Below are 25,531 nucleotides of genomic sequence, written 5' to 3' on the forward strand. Positions count from 1 at the left end.
CTTGTTTCTCTCGCGAGATCTGACACCACTGGGACAAAGAACTTACGTTGAAACAACAAATCCACCATTTTGGCCTGAATGAGACGACCTCTAATTGGTTGGAATTGTTTTGTGCTATTGTCCCATTGGTGCAAAAGGCCAAAATGGCAGCAGCGCTGTTGTTAAAAAAGAGTGAAGCAGGGTATCTTATATCTTGGCATCAACACTCTTTGACTGGAAGAAGGCGAAAACGCGGTAGCACATTTATGTCGGCCGAAACGACGAAGGAAGGGGGGGGTGGGTCCTGGCGGAAATGAGAGGGGGTGTCCAGAGAGAGGAAACCCCATCCCTTTAAGAGCAAGTGGGACATAGCGGTGCGAGAAAAGGAGAGGAGGGGGAGAAGAAAGAGGAATTAAAAAAGAAAAGGAAGAAAGAGACAGGGAGGGAGGAGGGAGAGCGAAGCGCGCGGGAGGGCGATAAAAAAAGAAAGATGACATCCTCCTCGCGCCGCGGCTGAACGGCCGAGGTGGAGCGCGTTGCTGCGGCCCGGCAAGAGCGCCGCGCGCCGGGGTCACGGCTTCAATCCAACAGCGAGGCTTCGACAAACAGCCGAGTGGCCTGTTATTGGCCTATTGGGGGAAATCTATCGCAAAAATAGCTTCATACATTAAAAAGAGCATGAACTGCTATTCTAATCAGACGCGTGTTATAACCCATACGTCTTATGCGTAAAAATGCATTTATTTCCCGTAGTATGTCTTATGTTTACTGCTAAAAAAATATATTACAATAAGCGATTTTTGTTTTGGAAAAGCATTTTTGTTGTGAGATATTGCATGTTTTTTGTATTATTCCTGGTTGATCAATCAAACTTGGAAACCAAAGTCAGAGAGAGAAATAGGCCATTATTAGAACTGGCCTGCTCCACATAACGTTACTGCCCGGTCTACCGCAGCCTAGTCAACAGCTGCGTGCATTTTAATTGACAGCTACCAGCTAGGCTACCTCAATGAGAGAGAAAAAACATTTTTGCAAGCGAATTTCTTCAAGTTATTTTTCAAGGAAATCCAGAAGCCCGTCGCCTCTGCTGCAGAAAAGGCCACAGTTTGCACCTCCGTCGTCGGCGGGGCGATAACCATGCAAAGGCTGTTCTCCTCTATCTCAATCAAGAATAACGCTACTTAACTGACTTTATAATCTCCATCGCTTTGGTGCAAAATGGATGCTGCTTGGAGCAATTTCCTCTTCCAGGTAGGCCTTTAGCAGTCATAAATGGCCTCTTTGTGGTCGTATTGTACTGTGCGCTTTTCTGAAGCAGTTCACTCATCTGTGTCCAGTATCCCTATCTACCCCTAACGCTCTTCTTGTGTTACAAGATAATGCTGTGACTTGTATTTACATTTGGTGATGGCCTTGCTTGCTTGCTTCCCCAGAATGCTCCCACCCAAAACCAAGTGGAGGGGAGCCTCCAATCAGAGCTCATGCCAGTGCATACGAGTTCTCCTCAGACCCCGCCCACAGAGCACATAGCACAGCCTCCCTCCACTGTGGACACGGCTGCTCTCAGTGAGGAACCCATGCCTGGTGAGGGAACCTGGACTAGACCCCAGGGGGGGTAAAAACAGTTTATACAAATCATTTATCTGAAAACATGTATTTGCCTGCTTAAACCTCTAGCACTGCAACGATCTCTAATCGATCGGTAGAACATTAACTGACAACTATTTTTTACATAATCAAGTAATCGTTTAAGCTCATTTTTAAGAAGAAGAAGACAAATTCTATCGTTCCACCTTCTTAAATGTGAATATTTTCTACTTTCTTTAGTCTTCTATGACAGTAAAGTAATTATCTTTAGTTTGGTCAGAACAAAAAATTAGACAATTTAGGATGTCATCTTGGGCTTTGGGGAAAAAGTGATCAACATTTTCCACCATTTTCTGACATCTTATAGACCAAATGACTCATCTGTTAGTCAAGGAAATTATCTTCAATTATTATAATAATTTATTAATTATTATTAATATAATTAATTAATCGATAATGATAATAATAGTTAGTTGCAGCGAGCCCTATGTTATGCCTTGTTTATTGGAATGATTTTTGTCACATTATCTCTCCTTGCTTGGTCAATAATTCTGTCTCTCTCTCTCTCTCTCTGTCTCTCTCTCTATTTCTTCAGTGAAGCCAGTGTCTCGGCCAGTCCGTGTGCCCCACATCTGTGCCATCTGCAACAAGCAGTTCAAGAACAACTACAACCTGCGGCGACACCAGTCGGTCCACACTGGGGTACGCATGAAGGACAGGGCCAGAGAGCAGGCGGAGCAGGGGGCAAAGGAGGGAGCGGCCGGCCAGGCGGCGATGGCGGGGGCAGCGGCGGCCCCGGCGGCGATGGCGGTGGGGGCCGGGGGAGGGAGGGTGGAGAGGCACACGGTTCCCCTCTCGCTGCTCCACATCTCCCCCCCTCCCTGCGTGCAGCCTCCCCTGGGTAGTCAGGATGGCGAAGGGGTTGCCATGCCCAACATAGTGGCTAGTGTTAACCCCCACGCTCCGCCTCCTGCTGCTGTCGTCATGGCCACTGGGGCGACAGTACAGGTGGGTCAGGGCCTTGTGGAGATGGCGTCGTTGTCCACCCCCGAACATTGGAGAAAGCTCTAGCGCGTTGTTCCTTAAACTGTCTGGTCTCGGGGGATGGCTGAACCGTTTGCTTTGTCTTCTGTGGAACCTGAAAGCATTTTTTTCGCCAGTTTCCAGACCTATGCAGGCTTGGAAAAATATTAAAAATGAATTTGAATTTTTCAGGTCTTAAATAGTTTGGGAATTTGAAAAAATGTATGGAAAATGTGGTTCAGATCTGATAACACACATAATTATAGCTTGTATGTTGTAGTAGACCCACTTTGAGTCCACAGTTTTTGTTTATGTGAAAAATAATGTTCGCATAGAGGGATGCTCTTATTACCCAACCACTGTCAGTATTCAAGAACATAAGATCTGGGGAAAGTATGTACATTTAAAATGGAAACCGTGTAGGAAGCCTGCCAATCATCTCACATTATGATATTTGACACTATGAAGAACAATCTTCATCTATACAGTGATGACCTAGTTAGCAAGGGCAAGATGTCTATCTGTGTAAATCATATTGAACACCGGACAAGATATTCAAAACAAATCCAAGTCTGGAAAAAGTATGTAAATTTTTTATTGAGAATGTGTAGGAAGCCTGTTTGCATTAAAACACTCATACACATTGAAACAAACATTAGGAAATGTCCGTGTAAAGTAACCTGTACAGGGACCACTTAATTCCATCCCAGTGTCCGACACTACACTAGTCACCAGACTTTAGTTTGAGAAACAGTGTGCTAGAAGCCTCCCCCACGCATGTTCTCTGTTAACACAAGCAGTTGGAAGGTAGAAGCAGACTTGCGTCCAGTGGGAGGCGATCCATACAACACACATGTGGAACAAAAACTTGTCGGGAATGTCTTGCGCAAGGGATGATGATGATGCACAACTTTTCGGCACAAATTGTATTTATTTAATCGGGGGAGAAATGTCTGCGAGTATTTGCATGGTTTTAACAAGAGATGGAGAAATGCTGGAATATTAGACGCTGAATGTAATTCTAAACGATTCTAATTCAATATATACAGTATTTGCCACCTAAACTCTGTGGTGTACAGTAAGTCTCTATGTGCCTCTCTGTCTGCCTCAGCGGCCAGCGAATCCCAACCCCAACCCGGTGAGGAAGAACCATGCCTGTGAGACGTGCGGGAAGGCCTTCCGTGACGTTTACCACCTCAACCGCCACCGGCTGTCCCACTCTGACGAGAAGCCCTTCTCCTGTCCCATCTGCCAGCAGCGCTTCAAGAGGAAGGACCGCATGAGCCACCATGTCCGCTCCCACCAGGGCGGGGTGGAAAAACCCTACGTCTGTCCCCACTGTGGCAAAGCTTTCTCCAGGTGATACTGTGGAGCACTCCGGGAAAGTTGAAGTCAAATAGATAGCCAAAGTTGACGTCACGCCACACATGTGTTCATCGCGCATTTTCATATCGCGATGACGATGAAAATACGATTAATCGTGCAGCCCTATTTTATATGCATTTTATGTGGTACACATGCTGAAGCAGGAAGTGACTTTACCACTATTCCTTCAGAAGTTGTAGTTGTCATAGACTGTGTTGCATAGTTGATTGCTCTATTGCTGACAAAAATGTGTTATTGTAAGTCGCTTTGGATAAAAGCGTCTGCCAAATGACGTAATGTAAGTGACGTTGACTTTGGCTCTCTATAACATTGCTGCAAGGATTGAGTTAGTCACTAACCTAGGGCCTAGGTTGAGAGGAAGTGGGTACAACAAAGAAGTAAATTACAACACTTCATTACAAAATAACACCTTGAATGCACTAAACACTATACATTGATAGTGCTGTATCTAACAGTGTAAGGATGGATTTTTCCTTGAACATATTTTGACATTTTAAATATGGACCAGTTCTAATATGCTGCATCCTTTCCTCTCCTCAGGCCCGACCATCTCAACAGCCACGTCAGACAGGTGCACTCCTCAGAGCGACCCTTCAAATGCCCGGTAATTTATATGTTTATACTATGTGTAATATCCTAGAAAAAAGAAAAAAAGCACACGCATGCAAAAATGGTGAATACTAGGTGCTGGACAGAGGTACAAGTCAAAAGTATAAAAATAGAGTCTGCACACTAGATATAGCTCACATGAATGTTTATTGGGTAGCCTATACCACCACATGTAACCTTTCAGGCTTGAGCTGTATCTAGTCTGCATACTAACTTTTTCTACTATGTAACATCCTCACTTTGCATCCTCATGTGTCATGTTCATGTTAACGATGAGATTGCTGTTTCCATGCACACAGTAATCCAGGTCACTTCCGGTTCAGGTCTTACTTGGTGTAGCATATTTGTCTGTATCATATTCTCACACAAGTGTCCCTGCTTACATGAATGAACAATCATTCAGAATATGACCATGGAAACTGAATAGGATGAAGAACATAACCTCAGTAAATGAAACCTGCTTGACAAACACGCACATACAATCAATGAAAAGCGCGCCCACACACACACACACACACACACACACACACACACACACACACACACACACACACACACACACACACACACACACACACACACACACACACACACACGGGCAACAACCTTCATAAAAGAGACTGCATAAACACTGCGGTTCCTGCAGCACACTACAACCACTCTAGCCGGATAAACCAGCCGGTCATGTGAACTCACATTTTATTTTGTTCAGAATGAAATGAAATGTGAGTTCACCTGACCGGCTGGTTTACCAGGCTACAACGTCTCCACCCCCCCCCCCCCCCCCCCCCCCCCCCACACACACACACACACACACACATTCTCTACTCTACACCGGAGCTGTTCCTCATGTGCGAAAGCAACAATGCCTCTTGTCTGAAAGGGTACACTCCAGGTAATGCCCAGGGAATGATTTTCCTGAGCTACCCTGAGATAATCCCGAGTCATCTGAAAATGCCTATACATTTATACATCAGGTTCCTCAAGAGTGCCTGGAGAATGTTAACACCTGCCATCACACACAATACATTAACGCTATATACACTCAAGTCATACTTTTCCCTCTATAGGTTTCACTGCATTACATTACTTGTGTGCATTTGTTGGGATTGGTAAATGCATTCATAAATGCATTTTCAACCATTTCAAACTGAATTACAGTAGTGAGTGCACATAATGTGTGCCATAGTTTGCATACAATCTGATCTGCTGAATATTGGTGGAATTCTAAATATTAGGGGTTTGGATAAGTTGGTGTTCTACTTTACTCTGTGGTGACATTATCCTTCCTGTCATGTTCATATTCTAACGCTTATCAATGTCTTTCCTTGATGCATTTCTTAATTTCAATGTAGGAGCCATTTTATGGTTTTTCTATGCATGTTCGAAGTTGGTCACTAGGTGGCACCCTTGGGTCAATGGTTGCTTTGAGGCACAGGTTAGGAAAGTGGGTTGAAGTCATTCTGCAGGTGTGTTGCTAGACGTGGAACAATACAGTTTTTGACTGCCACCGTTCGCCATGGTTGGTGTGTTGTGGAATAATTGTTTGTTTTATATGACAATTTGCACTGCATCGGTATGGATTCTTGCCAATTTGATTGTTGAAGACCATTAAATGGTGGGCATATTCATCAAAATGACAAAGTGGAGTTGGAATCTTATTTATGTCACAGACACTGCTGTTGGCCGGCGCGTCAACTACATCACCGTCTATGCAGCCACCTCAGTGGCTTAAAGTTCTAGGCTTAGCCGCTATACTAATATAAATAATATAAAAATAATTTATTATTCTCTGTTCCTTCAGACCTGTGAGTCCAGCTTCGCTACAAAGGACCGCTTACGCGCGCATATGATTCGTCATGAGGAGAAGGTCCCCTGCCACATCTGCGGCAAGCTCCTGTCTGCTGCTTACATCACAGATCACATGAGGGTGCACAACCAGTCGCAGCACCATGCCTGCCATCTCTGTAACCGAAGTGAGTGCCCATGCCTTGGGTTGTTAGTTTAAAGTACCGTAAATTTCGGACTATAAGCCGCGGCTTTTTCCTCGTTTTTTGGCCCTGCGGCTTATATAACGGTGCGGCTTATCTATGGATTTTTTCAAAAAAAAAAAAAAAAAAATCTCTTTTTTAGCACTCTTTCTAACGTATAAATCCACTTCTGTTTTAATTTCCTCTCTTGCCCTCTTTTAACAACATAACATAACATAACACAACACAGGTGGTGTTGTGTTATGTTGTTTTGTTGAAATGTTAATAAATGGGAGCTTCCTCAAACAGCCATCTCTTTCCCGACAATCCCCTCTGTGCATGAACCCTTACATATGGTAATTAAACATTAAAACACAATTTAAAAAAAACAAAAAAAAAACATTAAAACACCCGCGGCTTATAGTCCGGTGCGGCTTATATATGTAACAAACAGGCAATTTTGCTGCTGCGGCTTATACTCCGGTGCGGCTTATAGTGCGGAATTTACGGTATGTGCAAAAGGGTATGTTTGAAAAGTAATGCAGGCACACAGTTGCTTGTTTTTTTCCTTTGTTTGACTTTAAATTGATAAATAAAATATTTGTTTCCCTTTGTTTGACTTTAAATTTATAAATAAAATATTTAAATTTCTTACACTTGACTTCACCTGAGTTACACGTGGGTGTCCTTCACTCATGCCAGTCTTCTCACCGTAACAAATGGAAAATAGCTAATACATTTGGAAGCTGTGACATTGAGTGAAAGCAGAGGACTGTTTGCTAATAGTCTTTATTTGTCACTTGTTGCTTTGGCAGTAAATATTTGGCACAATTTTAGCTTGGAGCTTCCCAGTGAGCACAAACTGGGATTTGAAGTTGATTTCTAGTTGAAAACTGGGTGATATAGGGTCTGACGTTCAATCGTCTACAAATAGTGGGTGAAAAAACGCCTTTGAATGTTTTTTCAACTGTGAAACCTAACTGTTTTTTAGGCGTCTTTTCAACAGAAAAATGCTTGCTGGGTTATAAAACTCATGCCTGTCGCACACACCCCCTCCTCTCCTGTCTCCTCAGGCTTCACCACACTGACGTACCTTCGCGTCCATGCCCAGAAGCACCACGGCCAGGAGTGGAAGGACAGCGCAGGGGGTTTTGGCGCCACAGCCTCTGGCGGCATCCTCGTGTGCCACTTGTGCGGCATCCACTGCAAGACGCCTACCCAGCTCCAGGGCCACATGGGCACCCACAGCAACAGCCACGGTGCCCCGAGCCCCGTCACCTCCAGCGGGGGGGCCGGCAGCTCCGTCTCCCTTAGCAACATGGTGACAGCATCCACTGTCTATGTCACTGGTAACGCAGTGGTTGACCTGCTAGTCACAGACTGCTCTAGCATTGCGGCGCCGCAGCCCCACAGTTAGCGGTAGAGAGCTCAGCAATAATCACCTCAGCTCAGTCCCTTAACAGAGGGCAAGGTTAGAGGTGGGTGAGGTTACTCGTAGATGCTGATCCGGTTTCAGTTTTGTAATATGCCCACTACTAGGCAGGGTTAGGATTAAAGGTGGGAGGAGATAATCGCCAGTCAGTGCTCAAGGGCAACATCACCTCAGAGCTGCAACGGCTGGGGTGTCAGGAAGAATAATAAGAAACAGGAAGAGCTAAATTACCAGAGCACTGAAGACGCATGGTGCACAGGAAGAGCTCTACATTACCAGAGCACTGAAGAGACACGGTGCTCGGTGACATTCAAGTCAGGCAAAGAGGGACTTTTACCGCTACAGCAGGTTCATTGACGCTAACGGAGAGAAATATGGATGTTTCGTCCAAATCTTCCTGAATACGTTTGTGCTTTTAAGACTCTGTGAGAGCAAAATTATTGATTGATTGCTTATTATCTAGCCCAGTAAGTTTCCATCACGCCACACAAGCTCAACCTTGATCTTTCATAAGAGACAATACAACCTTGGTCTGGTCACAAGACAAAATACATGTTATCTATCTTTAGGAATGCTCTGCAGATGGAGAGCAGAGTCCACAAAAGACACGTCTTATAAGAGAGCCATAGATCATTATGGAACAGAGTCGATAATGATCAACAACCAATTAATAAGCAATCAATCAATAATTTTGCTCTCACAACTCCAATGAAATTGTAGTGTTGTGAGCATCTACTGGTTCTCTCTCTCTCTCTCTCCCTCTCTCCCTCCCTCTTCTATTCAACCCTGGCATTGGCTACTCTCTGCAAGTGCACCAAGTACTGTATATGTCACACCAGCTCTGATCTTACCTCCATTTTGCAGCTCACTTTCTGAGAATCCAAATGGCTTGTGTTAAAAAGTAGTAGAGGTGAGAATTGCTCTCGGAAGATATAATTATTAAGGCTAAGCGTGTTAAAAAAATAACACACACTAGGGGAAGAGAGAGTGCGGATGGGAGTGTGCAAGTCGGGGCTGCTCCAGCATGTTAGCCTGCTAGCTTGTTTGTTGACAAAAACTACATTTGATTTTGCCAGGCTGTAATGTTAGTTTATTAAGTCTCAAGAGGGCGGTTTGTAGACCGCGACAGAAGACCATACATGTTGTGGTCATTATGGAGTCGTGGGATGTACTTCTGCATTTGGTTCTTAAAGGTACAGAGATTTAAAAAAATATATATGTTCACAAGTGTCGAGCACCTTAAATTGTTTATCGTTTGATTCAGTGAGGGTCTAAATGGGTTTGGAAATCAAAATGGATTTGAGATTTCTTGGATTTTCTTGCTGAGTCTTCCTCTGGGTCTGGCCATTTTTAACAAACTGAAACAGAAAAAACTCATTATACTGCTAATCAACACTTAAGCTTCTGACAAGGCAATTCTTGTGCCGGAAAACTACCTTTTGCATGAAAGCAAGCTAGCTAAGTCATGCTTATAATTAGGGAGCTGTCATGAAAAAAGAAAGTTTTAGCAGTTCCATTAAGTTAGTTGGCTGTAAACAATATTTATGAAAGTAAAGTGTTGATTTTATTCAAAGAACTTTAACATTGTTGGCCATTTATTTGATTGTAACTGTCATTGCCATAGTCCTTGTTTTCTTCTATGTACCAGTTCATTGTATGAAAATTATGCATTAGGTTTAGTTATTTAACACTATGTATAGCACATAGCGTTTTGAACGCAAGTCATTATCGCTCTCCATGAGTCATGTGAAGAATGGTCACTTGTCCCTTGGGTATCTTTGGTTACTTTCAGTTATATTGTGATCGATGTGTGGTGTCAGGAAAGGGCTTGTAAAGTCGGGTCAGGTAGATCAGTTTAGGGGGTTCCAAGTTCAACAACACCACTTGGTATGCTGTAAACAAATCCTGGTTTTGTACTGGAGTGCTTCGTTTTTCAGTTTTGTGTTATGTTATCTTGAAATTTGTAGTTGTTTCTTCTTTTTTTTGTAGATTTGTTCTTCCTGTTGAGAAAAGTAGTGATTTATTAAGAGTTAATTTTAGGGTTTTTCCATTACACTAAGAAAAAAAATAATACCTCTACTCTAGGATCCTGTACAGCTCTTGCGATACATCTTAATGCCTTATTGTACTCAACTGCATTTTAATTCTTTTATTATGAAATATTTTAAATCTTAGTCATGGATTCATTAAGAATATTAATGGGATGTATTTATATTTATATTTTTATATTTCTCAACAGTATGCATGTCTATAAATAAAAAGTTGTTAGAGCAAAAAAATCAATGATGCTTACTACATTCATAAATGTTATTTTGTAGATGAAGTAGAGATCATGTTATTATTTTGTAATTTGGAAAATTTAAAGTAAAATGAGTAAACAGGGTGTTGTGTGTTCCTTTATCATTCATTCCAGTACAGGCTGTTTGGTGCACAAACCAATTCATAGGCAGTCGACCCTTCTAGAATGGACAGATTAAAGGAAAAAGCCACCATAAAAATCACTGTTTGCAAACAGCTGTTTGCACTTTACAATGCATTTCTGTGTCCATTTTGTTTAGTGTGTTTTTCCTTATGCCTGTGGATAACTGGACAAACTTAAGACTTATGTGGCGATATTTCGTAGGATCTTTTGTTGAGATTCACCATTTTTCTTTGCTTCAACAATCATACAGGGAGAAATCAGCTGTAACTAATACCATTAATTATGCTTCCATTCGGTTTAGGTGTTCCAGTGCCAGGTGCCCTCATTAATGCTAATGATTACACCTGTGTTACTTCCTGCTTTACCATGTCAAAAGGTTGCTGTGAAATGAGCTAGCTATGCCATTTTACATGCCATTGCGCTGAATTTTTCAGGAAGTTTAAAGAGCACCCCTCTGGGTGACCTAACACACCCGGATTTTTTGAATTAATTAAAAGGCTGACTACATAGGCAAAAATGTCTAATTAGTGGCCAAAATGAGTGAACACAGCTTCAGCACCATGGAGAGCTCTGATGAGAGAGGAGAGGCTGCACAATACTTCTCGATATGGGTTATTGTCTGTTCTTGTGTCATCTCTGTGAAGTGAGCAACAATCTCCCACAATTTGACTTCCGGTTTAGCGATTTTAACCCTATTAACCTAACCCTGACCTTAAACCTAACCCTAACCCTGAAACAACCTAACCCAAAACTTGTTGCTGGCTAAAGTTGTTGCTAGCTTTATCCTGCTTCTTGTATCTCTCATGTCCCTGTGAAGTGTCATCAGTTGCAGCCCAAGTAATCTCTCAAGACCAGTGTTGGGGGTAACTCATTACAAAAGTAACATGTAATATATTACTTTTAGCAGTAACTCAGTAATATAACGTATTACTTATAGGATTTCAGTAATATTATACCAGTTACTTTGTCAAGTAAGTCAAGTTACAAATTGAGTTACATTTTATTCAATCAAAGCACATATTTAAAAAAGATACAATCATTTCCTAATCAAACTGTGTTGTTTTTATGCAAATAACCACTATAGATGACGATAACAAAGGAAAATAATAACATTTCGAATTTTGGATTGTTTACACTGACTTCAAGGCGGTTGAAATTATTTTTCAGGATGGTTACGGGGCGGCGATGTCATTCTGCTGCTGCTGTTGTTTTGGTAAAAATAATGCAAAAGTAGTGTAATAAGTAACGAGTTACTCTACACAGAAAGTAGCCTAATATTGTAAAGTAACTTATTACTTTCAAATGAAAGTAACTAGTAATATGTAGTATATTACATTTTGAAAGTAACTTGCCCAACACTGCTCAAGACAGACTTTTTTTTAAACTGATGGGTTCCCAGATTGCGTTATGTGTGCTTGTGATCTAGCAAGTTCATTCTTCCAAGAACACAAGTCCGTACTTTGCATTCTTGAGTAGCCTATATTGAGAAAGGCCAATCAGATGATCGAGGCCTGAAATGGCCAGTGATTGTGTGCTCCAACAGGTATCAGAATCAGATACATTGCATGGGTATTCCCGCTAGTAGGCCTACTATGAATACCTGCAGACACATAGTTGGTTAGACACAGCCAACAGAGTGGGTGGATTCGTCCCACACTGTGCAAACCTCACCAAAAGTGAATTATTATTATTTTTTAAATATTTTTCCCCTTGTATCTTTTACAGATTTTGGCCCCTGTCCCAGAGTCTGTGCAGGCTAGGTTTAACATGGCCTAAAGACAATGCCAGGAGCCAAGACTGTAAACAGAACTGTTTGAGAACATGCCAGAGGCCAATAAATATCAGCACCATGATGAGCCCACAAACATACCCAGGATCTGATACGGATGGATAATTTATCAGTTTGTTTACAAACATCTGTTCCATAGAGGATATGTGCTTTTAATATTTGATTGTGTGTCTGGTTGAAACTGTATTTCTGCTATCTTGGCCAGGGCTCCCTTGAACAAGAGATCTTGTCATCTCAATGGGACTCACCTGGTTAAATAAATGTTTAATAATAATTATAATAATAAAGGTCCAATTCCAATCTATCTCAAAGATAAGCACAAAAATAAGAATATAGGCAACTATAACTCTGAATATCATATTTAAACTCAGATTTACAAATAATTTCTGAATCAAATACATAAATGCAGGCAGGGCCATATTATAGTACCTACATTATTTCAGAGTGGACAACATGTGCAGTAAACTAGGTTATACTATGTGGCCTTTATTCAAACAACTGTAGTACAGCGGCTGGTGCAAATGTCCCCCTTCATGAGCTGCTGCCTGGACCTGTAGGATGGGAAGCAGCTTGCGCAGCAGCAGTAGCCTGCCTAGCAGCCTACACAGTGTTGTTGAGTCGACGTTGCATCCTCCTGACTGTCTGCTAGCAGCATCTTGCCGGTGTTGTGTGAGACAGGCTGAGGAGGAGTGCTAGTACCTTGATGCCTCGATGGAATTTATGTCCATGTATTTTGAGTCAGTGTCCAGGCCCACGACTTAATTATTTTAGTTGTTAGCTTAAGTTGTCTAGATAGCAAGCTAGTGCAGATAGCCCAGTCGCCGACACCAAGCTGCCCTCGCTGCTGCTACAATTCGGACATTGTGGCCACATAAACATGCGGATCATCGAGGCGGAGACCCCTGGGACATCTTTAAACGCTTACTGCAGGACACGAGTTTCCACTTGCCGTTGACTGGACTCTGCAGAATCTCTATGTAAATGTTGCTTGAGACTTTTCATTCATTTGATTGACGTAGCTAAACTCCCTAGCCAGCTAGCAAGCCTTCGTGGGCTAACGCGAACGTTACTGCTATTGTTGCTAACATACACAAACGAATAGCAAGCTAACAAAAATCAATCAACGTTAACGTGGCGTTGCCAATACGGGTGACCAAATGTAACCAATGCCACATTAAATCGATAACTGTTGATTCATGCCTGACAGTATTTTTGCTATGGTACTGCTGGGACTCACTTGGTTAACGCTGACTGGACATGTTAGATAGCTAATAGCATGTTAGCTCCCGTCAGATAAGGTCGTCCGCGTTTTTTAGCAGGCGCGGCTACAACGCAAACTGGCGTGCCCGAGGAGAGGGTAACGTTACACTTCGTTTGAGAGTTTAACACTAGCTACACTGTATCCCCTCTCACTCCATACATATGCTGTTTGACATATTACAAGTTGACCCACTTTAACGTGCTAACAAGTTGGCAACCAAGTTAACAGCTGGTTTGGTTTACGTTAGCTGAGTTACCTGTGCGCTAGCTAAGCTAATTTACGTTATTGTTAGCATAATTAGCTAATGTTAGTGTGCTTAGTGGATAACGTTGTTGATACAGTAGTCTGACATGTGTGTTGTAACTACAGTATGGCCACAATTCATAGCGACCCAGCCAGCATCATCTTTGCTAGTAGCGAGCTAATCTGATATGTTAACATTAGGGTAGTCTCAATTAACGTTAACTTCCAGTCATCTCCAACTTGGATTTTTTTAGCTAACTAGGCAGTAACACTAGGCACCTCTTTGCCAATAACTCGTTTGCCAGATAAGTAGACTAGCTATATTAGCTTCATACAGCATTGTTGCCAATAGTTATCAACGGTATAACGTTACCCAGTAGCCCATGCCTGTATCGATATCTACGACGTTCAGGATTTGAAGATAGCGCAATGCGTATTTTGCTAATGGACCACAACTTTTTAATGAGTCAGCTAGTTTAGTATACTGTAAGCAAGCTGCAAAACCATTTGAAACCATCACATGCTTGCCTTGCCTTAGGCGTAAACGCGATAGTGAATAAGGCTTACAATGACCTTAGATGGCGAGAGCAGCATGTTGCACAAACGGCCTCCTTATCTGATATCTAGTCTCAGCCACTGTACTATGCACTTAGCCTCATAACTACCATTCACATGCTTAGTCCTCTTCCATCTTAATTCAACAAATACCCTCCTGCACGCTGTGCCAGAGCTATTTTTGTACACTCCCATCCCTCTTTCCCACTTCATCTTCATTGTGCCTGTGGCTAGCCTTTCAATAAGGAATGCAGGAATACAGTCTCACATATGTTGGACTAAGATGTTATAAAAGGATGTCAAGTGTTTCAGTGTATTATCTTAGTAAGTGCATCATCATGAATACAGATTTGATTCACCACCAGCAAGCTATTTGAACTGTTTGATGCTTTATATTTTTCCACAGAGGGGAATAAGCAACAGATCTCAAGGACCAGATTGCCTGCAGAACTTCTTGCCTCTCAGACAGATCACCAGGGACCATGCTGACCATCCTAGCTGCTGGGTCTGTGTTCTTTCCAGGCCTTTTCATTTTGTCTAAACAATGCCTGAAGTACATCCCAGCACTGAGGTGGGGCGAAGGAGATGCAGTCATTGTATCTGCAAGGTGAGACACTCTTGTCTAATGCATGTTCATGTTTTCTGAGTGGCTTGGCACATGTGAGCTCTGCATGGATATAAGCATGTTGTCCCTGTACCCTCGAGCTTTCATGACAGCTGTGTGCCTGGAAACTCCGGACCACTGATGCTATAGGAAATATCAGCTGTCCACCCACCACCACCAGAAGGGAAAAAATATGCTGTAATCGGCAAGTGGCACCGGTTTCTTTTTAAACCAAATCCTTGATGGATCTAAATAACTGCGTTGCTGTCTGTGTTGTTTCAAATGCAGCCAGTTACATGCGACTTTTTTACGACGTCTTCTAAAGGCCCAATTATGCTAAAGGTTTAATATGGATATGCATACGCCCAGATGGAGCTTTCTGTCTATACTCTGCGTTCATTTTGTGCGTAATTCTGCACGTTTTCTGAAAGCTTACGGATATCAAATGGAGCAGTACCACACGCACACTCACACATTTGACTCTCAACTGCCTAATAGTGGATGTATTCCTTAATATGATACCAACGTGAAAGACTCATGGAAGTACACTATGTGGGCAGTGACAGTTACATCATTTCAAATGATCGCATTTATTTTCTGACGAAAATGGAGCATAAATGAGCTCTTACCTGATACTGTCCCATCATGATGCTGTAGACCAGTGGTTCTCAAACTTTTTTTTTGCCTTCAGTACCCCCTTTCCATGATTTCTCAATCAAAGTACCCCCTTTACCTAACTACAACATTTTGCTTAGAATGAACATTTTTGCAATAATGAATGATAACCCACCTTTTGAATAATATAACAGTACAAAATAAGAAATTGAGTGTTTACAATTAGTGCCTCCTGAGCAGATTTATTTAAACAATTTCATGAATTATTCTTACATTTTCCACTTTCGGACCCCCTCTAGTACCTCCACGTGTACGCGTACCCCTGTTTGGGGACCACTGCTGTAGACTGAGAAAATCATCATCCATTGCCATTCTCTTTTCCCAGGTTGGTGTCCTCAGTTCAGGCAATCATGGCGTCTTCAGCTGGCTACATCATCGCTTCTTCCTGTGATGACATCATCGAGGACCAGTAAGTCCAGAAATGCATATTGCATCATATTTCATCCCATCTCTACCTGACTGTACACTACTGTCTGTTAATGCATCTGACAAAATCAGCAGCCAGGCATCTGTCCTTTTCAAGTTTTTAAGATGGACTAAACAAAGACTCACTTTTTAAGGAGGACATCTTTTTCATAAATTATTGAAATTAAAAAGCAAAAAATAAATAATAATAAACTTACATTTTAACGCCTCAAGGCTTAGCCCAAAATGCCATGCGACTGTATATGAGCAGTTATTTCAGCTGTCAGTGTATAGTTTTTCTTTCTCAAAAGTGCTGGTTGTAAATACATTTGAGATTAAAGTTTCCTTTTCTTTTATGGATTGCAAAGTGGGAAAGTTGACTCTATATATATATATATATATATAGTATATATATATAATGTATTTTAGTACTGTACTGCTTTTCACAGATATGAAATTGTTTTAAATACGATATTGGATATATCCTATTATCCTATGAGAGCTTTTGTTTGTGCATGACTGTTTATATAGAGCACTGTTTGAGTGAATTCATAGCTAAGCATGTTTGGGATGGAATATGTTTTTCCCTTTCTCTTCTGAAAGCAGCCTTCTACTCTTCTCTCTACCCAGGCATTGGCTGACTAGCGCTTACATCCTGTTTGCCGTCCCCTACTTTGTATACGATATCTACGCAATGTTCATGTGCTACTGGTACAAGCTACGGGTCAAAGGTCACGAGGAGGCCGCGGCAGCACCCCAGCACGTGGGCTCAGCACTGATCAGCTACTTGCGTCGCGAGTTCCTCATGGTGCTACACCATGTTGTCATGGTCACCGTCTGCTTCCCTGTCTCTGTGGTAACTGTCACTCATGCTACTGTGCTCATATAACTGTGCTCATGCTAGTGAGTTGAGATTTTCAAGATGGGTGGGAGTATAGTACTGCATAAATGTATATGCATGCTTAAATGTATATTCTTTCAGAATTGCAACTTTGAATGTATTGCAGGCTCTATAGAGAGCCAAAGTGAACGTCATTTCCTGCTTTTCTCCCTGTACCAGTGTCTGAAAAAATATGGATGGTGGTGAACGGAGAGATACGTTACTTTTTTGATCCCGTTTGAATTGTGCCACAGGGTGCAAAGGTAAAATTAGGTCAATTTAAAAGATAACTATGTATGTCAAGAAATTCTCAGTTTGTCCTGAAACTGAAATGTAAGGTTTAGTTTTGTCAATCGACTACATCCTCGTGTCGCACAATATATGTAACGTCACCATCAACAACATGGACTGGTGGGAGAGATGTCACTTATGTGACTGGTTGTGCTTAGTCTTTCTGATTTATAAGTGCCACAGTTTTACCACAAACTGTGACTTTCTTGACATGCATAGTTATCGTTTAAATTGACAAAATGTACCTTTGCACCCTGTGGCACAATTCAAAGGGGATAAAAAAAGTAACGTCTCCGTTCACCACCATTCATATTTTTTCAGATGCTGGTACAGGGAGAAAGGCAGGAAGTGACATTCACTTTGGCTCTCTATAGTGACTTCTTTTTTGAGAGTTTAGTCTCATAATCCTTATGTACTTATTGACCCAGGTTATCTGTGGGGCCTTAAAAAACTGGAAATCTTAAATTATCTAAATTTAAGGCCTTAAAATCAGTATATAAAATTATTATTTTCTATATAAAATATTATTTGTCTATCATTATTTATTAAAAATAAAAGTTATAAGAGGTCTTATTTTTTCACTATATAATGATAGGTTTCTTAGATTAATCCTGAAAAAGGTTAGTACGTAGTATAATACACATGCTTTACTAAATGCAGTTATGTCCCATAACATAAGTTCAATCAGAAATTGGCTGGTTTTGACAGATTCATTTCTTTATTTAGATTTTCAAATTGCTCTTCAGATCAATCCCAGGTAGCATTAAAGGGGGCTTAAAAAGTATTTTGAAAATGTGGCTTTCTGAAACCCCCAGATAGCCTGTATCTGGGTACAGGCCCCCCACACACACACAATGACAATTTGTCTCCGTCTTTTTCGCTTAGTTTTTACGGAAAGGAAAGGGCGATTACTTCCAGGGTGTGATGTTCATGGCTGAGCTCAGCACTCCGTCTGTCTGCCTGGGGAAGATCCTCATTCAGGTAACTGTCTCTGTTCAGCCGCCAAGCAGATTTGAGTATGAGTGCATGTGCTTGTGTCACATTCAAGTTCCTCTGCCCTCTCCACCCCTTGTTTTTTGTTTTATTGTATGGACAGAGAAGACATTTCTGGTCATTCCCAGCATGCAGCTTGTTCATGTGCATCGGCTCGCCTTGGCTGTGTCTTGTGATGCCTTATGATCACCATTGTCTGAAACATCTCGGGTTCATTGCTAACACAATTTGCTTGAATACACTTAGGAGCTGCGTAGCCTCTGTGTGTGTTTGAGGTGTGTATGTGTGTAGACTCCATCATTGTCTGGATGCTGGGTGAAGGTTGCCCCTGCTTTCTGCTCTTCCCCCATCTGAGGCTCCCCCGAGTCCCCAAGCTGTTAGCATCTGAATATAGCCCCAGCTGTTAGCATCTGAATATAGCCCCCAGCTGTTAGCATCTGAATATAGCCCCCAGCTGTTAGCATCTGAATATAGCCCCAGCTGTTAGCATCTGAATATAGCCTCCAGCTGTTAGCATCTGAATACAGCCCCAGCTGTTAGCATCTGAATATAGCCCCCAGCTGTTAGCATCTGAATATAGCCCCAGCTGTTAGCATCTGAATATACCTTCCAGCTGTTAGCATCTGAATATAGCCCCAGCTGTTAGCATCTGAATATAGCCCCCAGCTGTTAGCATCTGAATATAGCCCCAGCTGTTAGCATCTGAATATAGCATCCAGCTGTTAGCATCTGAATATAGCCCCAGCTGTTAGCATCTGAATATAGCCCCAGCTGTTAGCATCTGAATATAGCCTCCAGCTGTTAGCATCTGAATATAGCCCCCAGCTGTTAGCATCTGAATATAGCCCCCAGAATATAGCCCCATCTGTTAGCATCTGAATATAGCCCATAGTATTTAGATGGGATATTTAGCAGATCTCATCAGTCTCTCCTCCTTACCCTCTATCACTCAGCACCCCTCCCCTGCCCTCCTTGACAACCATGCATGTGGCCATGATAAACAACACTGGGCTAATATTTGTGGCCTCACAGAGCTGTTCTCTCATCCCATAGACTTAAACACACACACACAAACAATAGATTTCTCATTGGTGGCATGTGTTGCCGTGCAATTCTGTGATATGATATGAAATGAGTGAGTGAATGAATGAGGGAGGGATGGAGAGGAAAACCTTTGTAAGTAAACCTCTGTAAGCATGTCCTCAGTGTTATCTCACTAAAGCAGGCTGGCTGTCCCAGATAAAGCCTAGTCAGCTGGTGTAAACAAATGAGAATGTAAGAAGGGACTGCTCCATTGACACACTGTCCTGCAGCCTCTGGTAGAATTCATTGGTAGAAGTGCCCATCCAGCAGCATGACATACATCGCCCTCCAGTGTCCATCCAGCAGCATGACATACATTGCCCTCCATCTCCACTTGTTCCTGTTCATGCAAATGTGCTGGATTAACTCTTTTCAGCTTTCACCAATCTATACTGCTTGCTTTTTTTCTTCTCCCTCTATCTCGACCTCTCCTTCTGTTTCCCCCCCCTCTCAGTACAAACAGCAACATACTCTCCTGCACAAAGTGAATGGGGCTCTTATGCTGATCACTTTTTTCATCTGTCGAGTCCTCCTCTTCCCTTACCTCTACTACGCCTATGGCAGGTATGTCTTTCTTTCCATCTTTCTTTCACGCTCTGCGGTCTTGCTGAGCTCGGGGTCAGTAACCTAACGTGCACAGCCACATGGTGTCTCTCTTGGATTATTGAAATGGGCTTCAGAAAGTCTCTGCTCTATGTGAAGCAGCCATCTTTAGCCTCCCAGTCTGTTTTCTCATGTCTCCCTCTGCTTGGCTCCAGGTACGCGTCAATTCCATTCCACATGGTCCCCCTGTCGGTGCCCTGGCACACTAACCTCGGCGCTGCCCTGCTCATGGCCCCCCAGGTCTATTGGTTCTCCCTCATCTGCAGGGGTGCCCTGCGGCTCTTCACGGGCCGCTCCCCTCGCTCCCGGAGACCGCCCGCCACCGCGGCCGCTGCCAAAGAGGCCCAGACGGATGGCCATGCACTGCCCCAGCCCACCAACGGCTACAGCGCGCGTTCCACACAGCCAGAGTCAGCCACTCACTGAGACGAGTGGTAGGGAGGGTGGGGAGGGAAGGAGGGAGAATGCACCAATGAGTATGTAAAGGAAAGAGAGGTACGAGGGGAGGCGAGACTTGAAACAAGTAGCAATATAAATAAAGCTACAGAGAACAGCCTCAACTGGTGTTTGAAGTCGTGGCCAGAACTCCAGCCCTAAAAACGAAAGGATTTGAGGAATGGCATATTCTGGCCACAAAGTAATTCAGCTTCAGTGTCTTGGAATCAAATGGAGTGTTAGCACACTTGATCCGTAAAGATGTCAGCAGCACTGTGACAGAGAGAGAGAAACATGCACTGAATTGAGAGAGCAATTTGCCTGCAAGTATAGTGAGTAAAGGCAGTGATTTCCCTCATGTAGATCAAATTCAATCCTGTCTGCCTCAAGGGTAGGGCAGCACAGGAAATAGGAATGTATTATATTGTATGTTAGTACATTTGCTGTAGATAGAAGGCCTAATTCAGCTTAGTAACAAAGAAGACTTTAAAAAAAAACATCCCGGCTAAGCAGTATTTTGACTTGTTAGTGTTTATTATCTGTATCCTCTATGTAGTCACTGTCACTCTAACAAAATGTAACCAATCCGCAGACTGACTCATCTTTAGAAGGGAGATAATCTCATAAGACTGTATTCTGCTGCCTTATCCCTTTTCCTGTTTCTTTGCTAATTCCTTTTATTTTTATTTACATTTTTTATTTTTATTCCCGGAGGAGAAGGGAGGGGCTTCCCTCGGACAGACAATGTGACTGGTGTACATAGCCGATGTAAAATTGTCCTAATTTATATGTCAGTATTAGGTTAATGTTGGTTTTTAGGTTACGTCTCTCATTTCTGCATTCAGTGTTTCTACAGACATTTTTCAGCAGTAATACAAGAAATATAAGTTTATGTCAAACATTTCACTGTTTTACAGACAAGTCTGCTTAATGTATACACAGTACCCCCGACCTTTATGGCAGTGTTTATTAATTCAGTGTAGCTATGACTTTATTCCATTTACTGCTGTCACAAAGTTGACTTGCAATGAAAAGCGTTTTTGCATTTGGCTTAAAAGGAGTAGATGGGAAATTGCAGTCACTTTAATGTATTTCCATGTATTGTAAGTTCCGTGCTGACATAATTTATTCTCAAAATATCCATATGATTGGCTGAAATAGTTCAGCAAGGGTCCAGGAGATTTTAGTATTTTAATCAACACTAAGGGACTTGCAATACAAAAGGAAACAATTGGAACAATACTCTTGTAGGGAAGCATTCACTTCAGGTTGACTTGCAGTGTATTTGTCCAAGGCAACTTATTCTGATGTTTATCATTTCTTTAAAATGTTTGTCTTTTATATCATTGAGTCTATGAATTGTATGAGCCTTTTACATTGTATAAATTGTTCCAATGATTGAGCCGTTTATTTGACACACTGGTTCTATGAACCTTTACCTAGTTACAAACAGGCTTTTTTAAATTATTTTCTTAAAGCAGCTACACTTTCTTGGAAATGGGTTACCAGTAAGTAAATAGAACTCGCAACAATGCTCGGCACACATCAACACAGGGCAGTGTGTGCCAAAAGGACTGGACAATTGTGGGCATGTTGGTGAACACAGAACATCCATTCCTCTCTGTTCCATGAATTCATAGGTACTGCTTCTTGCCAATGCTAAAGCATTTCAACCGATGTACTGTATATTCCACAAAATGCTCGTTATTTATTTGTACGTATTTATTTATTGTTTATTTATTTGGTTTATTTGTGGTTTTGAATGCATATTTTTGCATACATATTATACTCTATGCTTCTGAGCCTTATGTGAAGGCTGTATTGTTACTCAAACTCTTAGCTAAAATATACTCCTGTCCTGAACCTGCCTCGAGTCTTGAATTTGTGTGTTTTTATGCCTCTGCTGGCGATAGCCAGGCCGGAGGCATTGGATCCAGGTTGTCCGTCCGTCCGATGTTCGGTAGCGCAATATCTGAGGAACGCCTTGACGGAATTCAAGATTCAAGATTTTTATTGTCACTCCATGGTACAAGTATCACGTGTGAAATTCTTGTGCTGTGGACTCCGTTTACAACATAGTACAAATATAACAGGGCATATGAGTGCAAAAACAAGAGACACAACAAGCAATAGGGCAGTATAGTGATAAGACAAGTCAGAGACAGTGGCATATTCACTGCACATAGGTGCACATGTCGTGTGCATACTTTAGACGTGCTTAAACATTTTAAATTCTGCGTATTTGACATACAGGTGCAAATAACATATTCCTTATTAAACATACAATTAAACTCGGCATTTTAAATTCGGCGTATTTGACATACAGGTGCAAATAGCATATTCCTTATTAAACATACAATTAAACGTTAGACATACGTAATGGTAGCAGGTACAGTGCGGCTACTACACTATTTGTGTATGTTAAGGAGTCTCGTGGCCTGCGGGAAGAAACTGTTACTCAAGCGATTTGTGCATGCTTTCGGAACCCTGTATCTTCTCCCTGAGGGTAGCAGGGAGAACAGGCTGTTGTGGGGATGGTTTGTGTCTTTGATGATCTTCAGGGCCCTCCTGAGGCACCGCTGTTTATACAGTTCATGCAGATCTGGCAACTCACATTCTGTTACGTGCTGGGCCGCGCGTCTCACTCTCCGTAGCGCCCTGCGGTCCATGGTGGTACAGTTCCCGTACCAGGTGGTGAAGCCGCCAGTCAGCAGGCTTTCAATGGTGCCTCTGTAGAAGTCCCTGAGGATTTCTTTCCTTAGCCCAAATTTCTTCAGGCGCTTGAGTCCGTGTATTCGCTGTTGGGCCTTTTTGACGACAGTGGCGGTGTGGCTGGCCCAAGTCAGGTCCTGGTGGATATTGACTCCCAGGTACTTGAAGCTGTCCACCCTTTCCACCACTATGCCGTTGATGGTGATTGGGGGGGGTGCGCCCCCCCCCCCTCCTGTAGTCTACAATGATCTCCTTGGTCTTGGAGACGTTCAGAGAGAGGTGGTTGTCCTAGCACCATTGTTCCAGGGCCCCCACCTCCTCTCTGTAGGCCGTCTCGTCGCTCCCCGAGATCAGCCCCACGACTGCTGTGTCGTCTGCGAACTTCACGATGGTGTTAGAGGTTTGAGTCGCCACGCAGTCGTGGGTGTAGAGGTCGTACCAGAAGGGGGAATTTCATCAAATTTGCCTCGAACATCGACCTAGACTCAAGGATGATCTGATTAGATTTTGGTGGTCAAAGGTCAAGGTCACTGTGACCTCTCGAATGCCATTTTCAAGCTTAACGCGATATCTCAGGATGCCTTGATGGAATTTCATCAAATTTGCATCAAACATCGACTTGGACTCAAGGATGCACTGATTCGATTTTGGTGGTCAAAGGCCAAGGTCACTGTGACCTCTCGAACACCATTTTCAACCTTGTTAATGTAATATCTCAGGAATGCCTTGACGGAATTTCATCAAATTTGCTGCAAACATCGACTTGGACTCTAGCATGAACTAATTAGATTTTGGTGGTCAAAGGTCAAGGTCACTGTGACCTTTCGAACGCCATTTTCAAGCTTGTTAACGCGATATCTCAGGAATGCCTTGATGGAGTTTCATCAAATTTGCCTCAAACATTAACTTGGACTCAAGGATGAACTGATTCGATTTTGATGGTTAAAGGTCAAAGTTCAAGGTCACTGACCTCACACACCCAATTTCCAAGCTCTTTAACGCAACATCATCTCAGGAGCGCCTTGATGGAATTTCTTCCAATTTGCTTCAAATGGCGATTTGGAATTAAGAATTAACTAATGGCGGAGGCATAAATCTGCGGTGCGGTTGTTCTAATATATATTACAAACTGGTTTTAATTAAAAAGTAAATCAACACTAAATCCATAGACGAAATCACATTGCACAACTGCTACTGCATTGTTTATGGGTTGAAACTTTCAAGCATGTTGCACATTTGGCTCCCCCCTTAAGAAGCAATGTCAAAGCAGGTGTTTTAATAACGTTTAAACCCAGACGAGTGCAGCAGCTGCAATTGTCTGCCCAATGTGATTTAGTTACAAATTGATTTTTCTACATTTGAAAGCATACAATAGCAGTTTCTGGTGTGTGCATCAGTATTCTTGCTTGCCAGTCCTCCAAAGGGAGAACTGAACCACTAGAGGGAGTAAGAACCATGACTCTACACAACAATTTTAAATCATGCAACATCATTTGGAAGATGTGCTTCCTGAATGATAAGTGAACTGATCTCATGGGTGCTGGGCTGCTGGTGTGTTTTTTTTACACTGGTGTCCAGGTTGTGTGGCGAAGCTTGTCTTTACATCCCTCACTTATTGATACTCCTCCTTGGTTCAGTTCTTTATCAATAATCTTATTGCTTCTTTTTCATGACTAAATTATTTAAAAAAATATTTGAAAATGTAATGGAAAAAAAAGAATAAACTCAACATGATTAGAATGTATTTATATTTTAAATATAACTAAATGTTTCTAGAGCAGCAACAGTAATGTTACAACAGTAAAGTCACTATATAAACTCAATATCTCACTGGAAACAAATCTTTAAAATAAGTAATATTTCTGAGATCACAATTGGTTACTGAGTAGGGTTGCCACATTCAATGTGGAAAAATAAGGGACATCTTGCCACCACTGGACACAAATCAAGTGCGGGAGGGGGTTTCTGGGGGTCCTCCCCCATTAGATCTTGGGTGTCAGGCACTATTTACTGCATTCTGGTGAATTTCTATGCACACATTTGTGCTTTTTTTAATGCATAAATTTCAAAGTGCTCTGCTACTTTCCCCATAAATCTAAAGGAAATGGCAATTGAAGTAAAGCACAGTTGCATCAGTTATAGTAAGCATGAAAACTAACTTAAATCAGTCTGTAGGCTGAGCTCTCCCACCCATGTGATCTAAACCCCAAGTGATTATTTCGTATTTAAATATTATGAAGTGGCTTTCAGATTAAATAAAGAATTTTAATTCAACAGTTTTAGAAAGTGAGTTACACTCTTAATTTTGTAAATATGAAAGAACCAAGAGACACTGGACCAGCAAGGATGCAGGGCACGGAATTTGCACCAAGCCAAATGCTGGTAAAATATGCAAGTGGCTGGTAGATTTGCTTCACTCACCAGCAAAAAACATGGTAATCTAAGTGGCTGGTAAAATGTGAACATTTACTAGCTATTTGGCCTGTGAGCAAAAAAGTTAATTTGGCACCCTGCAGTGACATGTGCAGTTTTCATCCACACCACCCAAGGCATTATATGAATACATCAAATCAATTAACCACATTCACCAGAGT

General features: G+C 42.1%; 2 protein-coding genes across 3 annotated transcripts; both read left to right on the forward strand.

The window, feature by feature from the left end:
• The first annotated feature begins 367 nt into the window (after positions 1-367).
• mazb (MYC-associated zinc finger protein b (purine-binding transcription factor)) lies at positions 368-10,369 on the forward strand. Of its 2 annotated transcripts, none has more exons than XM_083636181.1 (7): positions 368-1,230; positions 1,413-1,563; positions 2,162-2,574; positions 3,701-3,948; positions 4,516-4,579; positions 6,389-6,560; positions 7,628-10,369. In XM_083636181.1, the coding sequence occupies exons 1-7, from the start codon at positions 1,198-1,200 to the stop codon at positions 7,969-7,971; spliced, it is 1,425 nt and encodes a 474-aa protein (XP_083492307.1). In that variant the 5' UTR covers positions 368-1,197; the 3' UTR covers positions 7,972-10,369. The 2 variants fall into 2 exon arrangements, with proteins under 2 accessions (XP_083492307.1, XP_083492308.1); XM_083636182.1 differs by having other exon boundaries at positions 2,162-2,268.
• Positions 10,370-12,876: 2,507 nt separating this feature from the next.
• On the forward strand, positions 12,877-20,216 carry tlcd3bb (TLC domain containing 3Bb; the record flags this gene model as incomplete). The annotated part of the gene is made up of 7 exons (XM_083636321.1): positions 12,877-13,174; positions 14,663-14,863; positions 15,861-15,944; positions 16,571-16,796; positions 17,997-18,092; positions 19,642-19,751; positions 19,946-20,216. Exons 2-7 carry the CDS (start codon positions 14,739-14,741, stop codon positions 20,214-20,216), a joined length of 912 nt encoding a protein of 303 aa, XP_083492447.1. The 5' UTR covers positions 12,877-13,174; positions 14,663-14,738.
• Between the last annotated feature and the right edge of the window lie 5,315 nt (positions 20,217-25,531).

The sequence above is a fragment of the Poromitra crassiceps genome (genome assembly GCF_964638095.1).
Source record: "Poromitra crassiceps genome assembly, chromosome: 4".
Classification (NCBI taxonomy): Eukaryota; Metazoa; Chordata; class Actinopteri; order Beryciformes; family Melamphaidae; genus Poromitra; species Poromitra crassiceps.